This window comes from Geospiza fortis, unplaced genomic scaffold (assembly GCF_000277835.1).
Source record: "Geospiza fortis unplaced genomic scaffold, GeoFor_1.0 scaffold148, whole genome shotgun sequence".
Classification (NCBI taxonomy): domain Eukaryota; kingdom Metazoa; phylum Chordata; class Aves; order Passeriformes; family Thraupidae; genus Geospiza; species Geospiza fortis.
The window spans coordinates 9,380-17,695 of record NW_005054655.1 but is presented as its reverse complement, the minus strand read 5'-3'; the positions used below and the strand labels follow the sequence as shown (position 1 = coordinate 17,695).

Below are 8,316 nucleotides of genomic sequence, written 5' to 3'. Positions count from 1 at the left end.
GGGCTTGTTCGCCACCAGAAACATCCGCAAAGGGGAAACAGTCTTCGTGGAGAGGCCGGTGGTGTCATCCCAGTTCCTCTGGAATGCCCTGTACAACTACCGAGGTGAGCGGCCGGCGCTGGTGGCGTGTCCCCATCCCTGTCACCTGTCCCGGTGGGGTGACCGCGGGGCAGCAGGGGTTCCAAGGGAAGGGTTTGGGTTTGTCTTGGTGCCTCTATAAAGATGGTCCCGCTGCCTTTTCTGCCTTTGCACTAAACTGTTGACAAGTTCAGGTGTCATTTGAGGGATGGTGACTTCCATCAGCTCTGGAGGAATGTGCCAGATGCCACCATAAGAATCTTGGAATGGGTTGGGTTGGAAAAGACCTTAAAGATCATATTCCATCCCTAGCATGGGCAGGGACACCTTGCCCTAGCCCAGGCTGCTCCAAGCCCCGTCCCCGTGTTCCTCTCTTGTGTTGGTACCAGTTATGTTGCTTTGCCTTGGGTTCTGGTCCCTTTGCTTTCTGAAAGCTTTCCTGTGCCATCCATCCATCCATCCATCCATCCATCCATCCATCCATCCATCCATCCATCCATCCATCCATCCATCCCTTCATTCATCCCTTCATTCATCCATCATCCATGCATGCATGCGTGCATCCATCCCTCCACCCACCCCTCCTGTGCCCCACAGCCTGTGATCACTGCCTGCGGGCTCTGGAGACGGCCGAGGAGAACGCCCAGCGCCTGCTGGGGAAGAGCTCCCTGGTGCTGCCTCACCCAGAGCAGTGCAGCATCAGGAAGGACCTGCACCAGCAGTGTCCCCGCTGCCAGGTACGGGGCTGCCAGGAGGGACTGTGCCCTCCTTGGGATCATTGAGTCCTTCCCATCCAGCTGGGCTCTTGTGCTGTCTGCCTTTCCATGCCATGGGCCAAAGAGCAGGGCTCTGCTGGTCAGGGAGAGGGCACAGCTGGCTCAGCTGGATCTAGGAGCCCCTTTTCCTGGTGCCACAATGCCAGTGCTGTCCCCTCGCTCTAGGTGACGTACTGCAGTGCAGAGTGCAGGCAGGCAGCTCTGGAGCAGTACCACCAGGTCCTGTGCCTCGGCCCGTCCCGGGACGACCCCACACACCCCCTCAACAAGCTGCAGGAGGCATGGAGGTAGGGCCTGACCTGCCTGTGGCTCCACAGGCAAGGGAGGTGGCTCTCCTGGGCTGGCTCCTTGCTGTGCACCCCTGCACAAGGTGGCTGGAGGGTGAGGGAGGCCATGGGACACTGCCCAGCTCTTTCTCCTGGGGAGGTGTTGTCATGTTGGCAGCCCAAGGGTTTGGACACACAGCTGAGCACTCCTTATCTTTCTCCCACTAAAGAGCTGCAAAGTGCTGAGCTATGCACATCCCTCACTCCTGCAGGTTTATGGTATCCCTGCAGATCTCCAGCCTCTGGGAGATCCTCCTTGTAGCATCCCATGGACCCATTTCTGTCCCTGCTTTCAAAAAAAAAATGCTTCCAGAGGGGATAAGCAACATCCCTGACTGAAATCTTATCCCAAGCCCCATCAGAGTGAGCAGGATGGAGGGGGATTGTTTGTATGGGTGGAGCAGGAAGGTGGGTGCACGTTTCTCTCCACTGGGTCCCCACACAGCGATGCTGCACTGAGCACTTTGGAGTGCTGGATCAGTGCAGGCCTGACCACACCTATGGCAGCTGTTTCTGCCTCTCTCCAGCTTTTTGTTCCCATGCCAGGCCTGATCTGCTCATCTCTTCTCCATTTTAATCCCACAGAAACATGCATTACCCCCCAGAGACCTCCAGCATCATGCTGATGGCCAGGATGGTCGCCACCATCAAACAGGTACGGTGGGTGGTTTTGTCATCCCACTGTGGATGTTACTCCCAAGGTTTCCTTGGCCTGGCTTTCTCAGCATTTATTCTGACAATCCTCCCTCTCTCTGGGCTGGGGAGGAAAGTGGTGTTGGTGCAATGCCTCTGCTTGATTCTTTTGTCAGGCTAAAGACAAGGAGTGGTGGATCAAGGCCTTCTCCCAGTTCTGCAACAAGACAGCAAATGAAGAAGAGGAGATTGTGCACAAGCTGCTGGGGGACAAATTTAAGGTAAGACCCAGCAGCTCTTCAGTACTGGAGCCTTCCTTCTCCTGCCTGTGTCTGTGAGCCCACAGATGCAAAAGCCTCATTACCGCAGGGATAGGAAACACTGGAAACTCCAGGCTAAAAGGGAGGGCCCTGACAGTGAGGAAGTGGTTGCTTAGAGGGTTTTGGCCTTGTGATGCTTTCATGGGATATGCTGCTCCTTCCTGTGGGGGAGATGTTCCTGCTGTGGGCTGGGACAGCGTGATATTTAGCTGCTGAGTGGGTGGCTTTTGCTGCTAAATGGGTGGATTTCACGGCTGTGAGGGCAGCAGCCTCCAGCCATGCCAGCCATGCCGGGCAGGCTGGGGAGCCTGAATCCTTCCAGAGCCTCTGGCCTGGGCTGGGCTCAGCTTCAGCCCAGGGCTGGCACCCATGGCACCCCCACCCTGACCGTGCTCTGTGTCCTGCCAGGGCCAGCTGGAGCTGCTGCGCCTGCTCTTCACCGAGGCTCTTTATGATGAATATCTCAGCAGGGTGAGTGGATCTGCCTCCCAGACATCCCAGGAGCGTTGGCCAGGGCTTCCCTGGCACTCTGCTGGTCCCTTGCTTCCCCCAAAGCTCCCTGAAGCATTGCAGAGCGAGGTGCTCCTGCAGGCTCCTCAGTTCCTCTGTCTGTCCCTTCTGCAGTGGTTCACTCCAGAAGGCTTTCGATCCCTCTTTGCCCTCGTTGGGACCAATGGCCAAGGCATAGGAACCAGGTAATGGGGCTTTGTGGGTGCTCCTTGCCAGCCAGTGCAGATGTGCAATGTCAATGGCTGCGTTTAGAGATGGGGAGAGAGGGGCAGACTTAAAAAAACTTCATCTTGGCTGTGTCCAGACCTTTCACATCCCTCTGCCAGACCTTGGATGCTCAGAGCCACCTTGGATCTCCACTGCGAGGTCCCACCATGTGCTGACAGCACTGTGGGAGTGTAAAAATGTTCTGCTGTTTCTGACAGCACTGTGGCACCGTCCCACTGCTCCCCAGGCACTGTGTCACTGTCCCACTGCTCCCCAGGCACTGTGGCACTGTCCCACTGCTCCCCAGGCACTGTGACAGTGTCCCACTGCTCCCCAGGCACTGTGGCACTGTGCCATGTCCCCTGTTCCCCAGGAACTGTGACACTGTGCCATGTCCCCTGTTCCCCAGGCACTGTGGCACTGTGTCATTGCCCCACTGCCCCCCAAGCCCTGTGGCACTGTGGCACTGCCCCACTGCTCCCCAAGCCCTGTGGCACTGTGACAGTGTCCCACTGCTCCCCAGGCACTGTGGCACTGTCCCACTGCCCCCCAAGCCCTGTGGCACTGTGGCACTGTCCCACTGCTCCCCAAGCCCTGTGGCACTGTGTCACTGTCCCATTGCTCCCCAAGCCCTGTGGCACTGTCTCACTGCCCCCCAAGCGCTGTGGCACTGTGTCACTGCTCCCCAAGCCCTGTGGCACTGTGTCACTGTCCCACTGCTCCCCAAGCCCTGTGGCACTGTGTCACTGTCCCATTGCTCCCCAAGCCCTGTGGCACTGTGTCACTGTCCCACTGCTCCCCAGGCACTGTGGCACTGTGCCACTTGTCCCACTGCTCCCCAGGCACTGTGGCACTGTGTCACTGCCCCCCAAGCCCTGTGGCACTGTGTCACTGTCCCACTGCTCCCCAGGCACTGTGGCACTGTGTCACTGCCCCCCAAGCGCTGTGGCACTGTGTCACTGCTCCCCAAGCCCTGTGGCACTGTGTCACTGTCCCATTGCTCCCCAAGCCCTGTGCCACTGTCCCACTGCTCCCCAAGCCCTGTGGCACTGTGTCACTGTCCCATTGCTCCCCAAGCCCTGTGCCACTGTCCCACTGCTCCCCAAGCCCTGTGGCACTGTGCCATGTCCCCTGTTCCCCCAGCTCCCTGAGCCAGTGGGTGCACGCGTGCGATGCTCTGGACCTGCCCATGCTGCAGCGGGAGGAGCTGGACGCCTTCATCGACCAGCTCTACAAGGACATTGAGAAGGGTGAGCCTCTGGGGGTGCAGGGACAGGGCAGGCAGCCCCGGGGTAGGAGTCTTTGCCCTCCATCCCCTTCCCGTGGCAGGGAAAGGCTCTTGGGAAATCCCCCTGCAGCACTCAGGCCCTGCTGGCTGTGGGTGTTCATGTTGATGGACATTCCTGTGTGCTTGTGTGTGGAAGAGCTGGAAGGGACCATGCAGAGCTCTAACCCCTCTCTCTGTGCTGCAGAGTCGGGAGAGTTCCTCAACTGCGAGGGATCAGGGCTCTACGTGCTGCAGAGCTGCTGTAAGTAGCATAAGGACTGCGAGGGAAATGTCCCGTGCTAGGCTGGCTCACCTCTTTCTCTGGAGGAAGGGGTTTGTGCTTGCCATCTGTGGGATGGGATGGGGTGGGTGTGATGGGTACTGCTCTCAGTGTTCCCAGGCACTTTGCCCAGCTGTGGAATGGCCACTCCTGCCTTGGATGCACTCATATGTGATGTGGTTCCAGGAGCCACTGAGGCATTTAGCAGAGATTGTATTGCCCGTAGGTAATCACAGCTGCATCCCCAATGCTGAGACATCCTTCCCAGAAAACAACTTCCTCCTGCATCTCACTGCTCTGGAGGACATCGAAGCAGGAGAGGTGAGACAGCAGGGCCTGGGTGGACCTGAGGTGACATCACACCTTGGCATCATCCCTGTGTCCCCTACATCCTCCATGGACCCCAGCCCCAAAACCTCCTGTGTCCTGCATCATCTTGGCAGAGGAATTCAATCCCCATCCCATGTAGGGGCTGCCACACCCCCTGTTTCTGCCTGATTCTGAGAGAGACTGGGAGAACTCCTGCTGCTCTGGGATCATGGGGAGTGATTCTGAGCCCCTCCCATTTCTGTTTGCTGCCAGGAAATCTGCATCAGTTACTTAGACTGCTGTCAGAGGGAGCGGAGCAGACACAGCCGCAACAAGATACTCAGGTAGGGGCTGCCTGGGGGGACCTCACACCCCTTGCCACCCCAAACATCCATCAGGGCAGCATCCCCACCCCGGGGCTGTGTGTGCCTTGGGGTGTGGCTGTGCACGGGCTGCTGTGAACTCCAGTGGGCTGGGGGTGTGTGCAGGACAAGCTGCTCCTGGTGCTTCGAGCTCCTTGTGATGTGTTGTAGGATTTGGGTCCCTCCCTCTCTCTGCAGGCTTACACCTGCAGACCCTTCCTTTTCCTTCTCTGTCCCTCAAGGGTAGAGGTTCCTGCTGGGGGTCACTGTCCCCCTGTCCCATCCCCCCTGTGGGGCTGAGAAATACCCCTCTCCACCCGGGGTACCTTTACCCTGGCGGAGCCAGCAGGATGGAGCCCCCAGACTGCTCTGGGTGTGACACATTGAGCCCCTCCCTGGCTGTTCTCTTCCCGAGCCCTGCCCGGCAGCAGTGTGGGAGTGTAGCTGTGTCCACACCATGTCTGTCTCCTGCCTGCCCACCTACCAGGGAGAACTACTTGTTCACCTGCTCGTGTCCCAAGTGCCTCGCGCAAGCTGACGACGCTGACGTGACGTCGGACGAAGAGGAGGAGGGCGAAGGAGAGACAGACGATGCCGAGCTGGAGGATGAGATGACTGATGTGTGATCCTGGCCCCGGGCCAGAGGAGAGGGAAGGGATGGGACGGGAAGGGAAGGGCCTGGAGGCTCCTCCAAGAGGCAGCAGCTTTAATTTAGAACAGGGTTGTGTTGTGGGGTCGGGCGGGGCCGCGTGCCGAGGTGCTGGAGCAGGGGACCCGGGAGCCGGAGGCAGGCCCTGCTCCCGCCTGTCCGTGTTGTCCCTGTGCCTGTGTGTGTGTGTGTGTCAGGCTGTCCCTGTCCTCCCTGCGAGGACAAGCTGTGAGCCAGTGTCCCTCCAGCACATCCCAGTTCCCGGTGGGGCTGGCTGATGCTTGCAGGGGAGGCTGGAGGAGAGTGGGATCCAGCCAGCCCCTGGGACACCAGCTGGTCACCTGTGAGGTGGCTCTGCTGTGTCCATGCAGGCTGTGGATGTGGAGGAGCTTGTCCTTCCCACCCTGCAGGGACGAGGGGAATGTGTGTGTGTGTGTGTCCCTGTGTCTGTGCACGAGGGTACTATTTAATGTCTATATTAGCACTATCTACACACTATGGAGCTGGGGCCCCTCTATATCCTCCATCCCATGCCTTGGCCAGCAGTGAGGGGCAGCAGGATCTCACAGGGGATGCCTCGGAGGGTGGCCCAGAGTCCAGCAGGGGGAGCAGAACTGACCCTGCAGACACCTCCTTCCCAGCTCGGCCCATCCTTCCCGTGACACAGAGCCCCGGGCAATGACTGCAGGAGCCTGTGGGGATGGAGAATGGCCAGGAGCTCACATGGGCTGGGGTGTCATCCCAAATCCAGAAGACATTTTGGCTTTTGTAGTGAGGGAGTTGTCCCTCCCTCCAGCCGGCTGTGGGATGAGGATGTGCCTGGGGATGCAGCATGTGCTGGGTGTTTCCCTGCACCCAATGCTCCCACATGGAGATGTGCCAGTGCAGAGTGGCCCCCCGGATGTCCCCTTGTCATCCACCCCATGTGCCACCCTCAAGGCCACACAGCGCTGTCCCTGTGTGCAGACCATGTGGCTGGAGGGACAACGGTTCCAAGTGACAGGCAGCAGGTCAGGGATGCACCCGGGGTTATTTCCTCCCTCCATGGATTTTGGGGAGCTGTGTTCCTGCCGTGTCCGTGGCAGCTGGACTGTGGGACCGAGGGTGGCACACCTGTGGCACTGCCATCAGCGCCAGCCCTGCCTCCTGCTGCTTGTCCCCAGCCGTCCCGGGCCACATCCCCTTCAGTGTTCCTAATAAACCGAGACTGGTGACAGCTGGGACCTGTGCTTTGTATTGCTGGGTGCTGAGTGCACAGAGGGCTGTGAGCCAGGGGCTGGTCCTGTGGGGACGCAGGGCTCAGGGAACAGACACCTGTGCAAGTGGATTTGTGACCAGCCCACCCCTGCTGGTGGCTGTGCTGTCCCGTGAGGCTCTGACCGAGCCCTGCCCAGCTGCAGGAGGTACTTGGAGAATTTTACTAGGAAAAAATTTGAGGATGAGATTTATCCCTTCATCTGCTGACTGCTGGAAATAAAAGAGAAACTTCCCTTTCTCTAAAACTTACTCAGACTTCATTAGCTCAGACAAAAATATACAGACATCAGGTGAGCCCTGCTGGTACAGACCAAGCCTGTACCGCTCTCCCCCCATCCCTGCCAGTCCTGCATCCCTCCAGATCAGCAGCACAAGGTCAAATGTTTCCAGGGAAGTGCTCTGGGCCCTCACCTCCCTCCCACACAGTCCCAGCTCGGTGCCAGGCTCAAGGTTCCCCCTGGCACTGGTGTTTGCCCTTGCCACACACCGGTGCCAGCAGAAAGATCTCCCTGTGGCCGAGCCCAGCAGGATCTCTGGAGCATGTTGGGATCCTTTCCTCAAACCTGGTCCTTCGGGCAAGATCCTGGGATGCACCAGGAAGTCCTTGATCCACCACAGCCTTCTGCTGCTACCAGAAGGTCCAGGGGGGCTGCATCATCTCGTAGGTGGGAATGCTGGTGACGTTGACAGGAATGGAGATGACGGCCCAGGGGAGCCCATGCTGCTCCAGGGAGCGCCTGATCATGTACCTGGGGGCATGGAGGGGTGACAGCTGTTCCCAAGCTGCCAGGGCTGGGAGGGTGCAGCCAGACCCCAGCACAAACCACAGCCCAGCTCCAACTCTGCCCAGTAACCACGACTGAACCCAGCTCGATTAATTATTACATTTCAGCATTTCCTCTCACTGGGGTCTGAGCCCCTTGGATTTCCCCTCTGATCCAGGTACCTTTCCCATCACTGCGCCCCAGCTCCACTGCATTTCCTGCTGCATCCTCATCCAAGTGCATTTCCCCTCCCGTTTGTGATCCTGGTGGGTTTCCCCTGGGTTCCCCTTGGTCTGGGTGCCTGTCACCCCTCTCCCCTCCATGGTCCAGCAGCATTTTCCCCTTCCCCTTGAGCACCCTAAATTAACAGAACTGAACCTCCCTGCTGTGTGGGACAAGGCTGTCACTCGGCTGTTGGTGAGCTGTCCTACCCTGGGAAGGCAGCTGGGCACGTATCCGTCCCTGCCCAGCAGGGAGAGCTGTCCCACCCGGGAACGCAGCCCAGCATGTACCCGTCCCTGCCCAGCAGGGAGAGCTGTCCCACCCGTGCACGCACCCCAGCCTGCCCAGCAGGGAGA

General features: G+C 59.0%; 2 protein-coding genes across 2 annotated transcripts in view; one reads left to right on the top strand and one right to left on the bottom strand.

Moving 5' to 3' along the window:
* The first annotated feature begins 6 nt into the window (after positions 1-6).
* SMYD5 (SMYD family member 5) lies at positions 7-6,937 on the top strand. The gene is made up of 12 exons (XM_005430587.3): positions 7-104; positions 676-815; positions 1,020-1,141; positions 1,766-1,835; positions 1,990-2,094; positions 2,542-2,604; positions 2,758-2,828; positions 3,994-4,100; positions 4,323-4,379; positions 4,624-4,718; positions 4,980-5,050; positions 5,556-6,937. The coding sequence occupies exons 4-12, from the start codon at positions 1,770-1,772 to the stop codon at positions 5,692-5,694; spliced, it is 774 nt and encodes a 257-aa protein (XP_005430644.2). The 5' UTR covers positions 7-104; positions 676-815; positions 1,020-1,141; positions 1,766-1,769; the 3' UTR covers positions 5,695-6,937.
* Positions 6,938-7,203: 266 nt separating this feature from the next.
* The window catches only part of PRADC1 (protease associated domain containing 1), a 4,714-nt gene continuing 3,601 nt past the window's right edge, over positions 7,204-8,316 (bottom strand). The window contains exons 5-6 of the mRNA XM_031064915.1: positions 8,251-8,300; positions 7,204-7,723 (exon numbers count right to left, since the gene is read on the bottom strand). Of these exons, the coding sequence (XP_030920775.1) occupies positions 7,603-7,723; positions 8,251-8,300 (171 nt within the window). The 3' untranslated portion in view covers positions 7,204-7,602. The remainder of the gene's footprint in view (positions 7,724-8,250; positions 8,301-8,316) is intronic.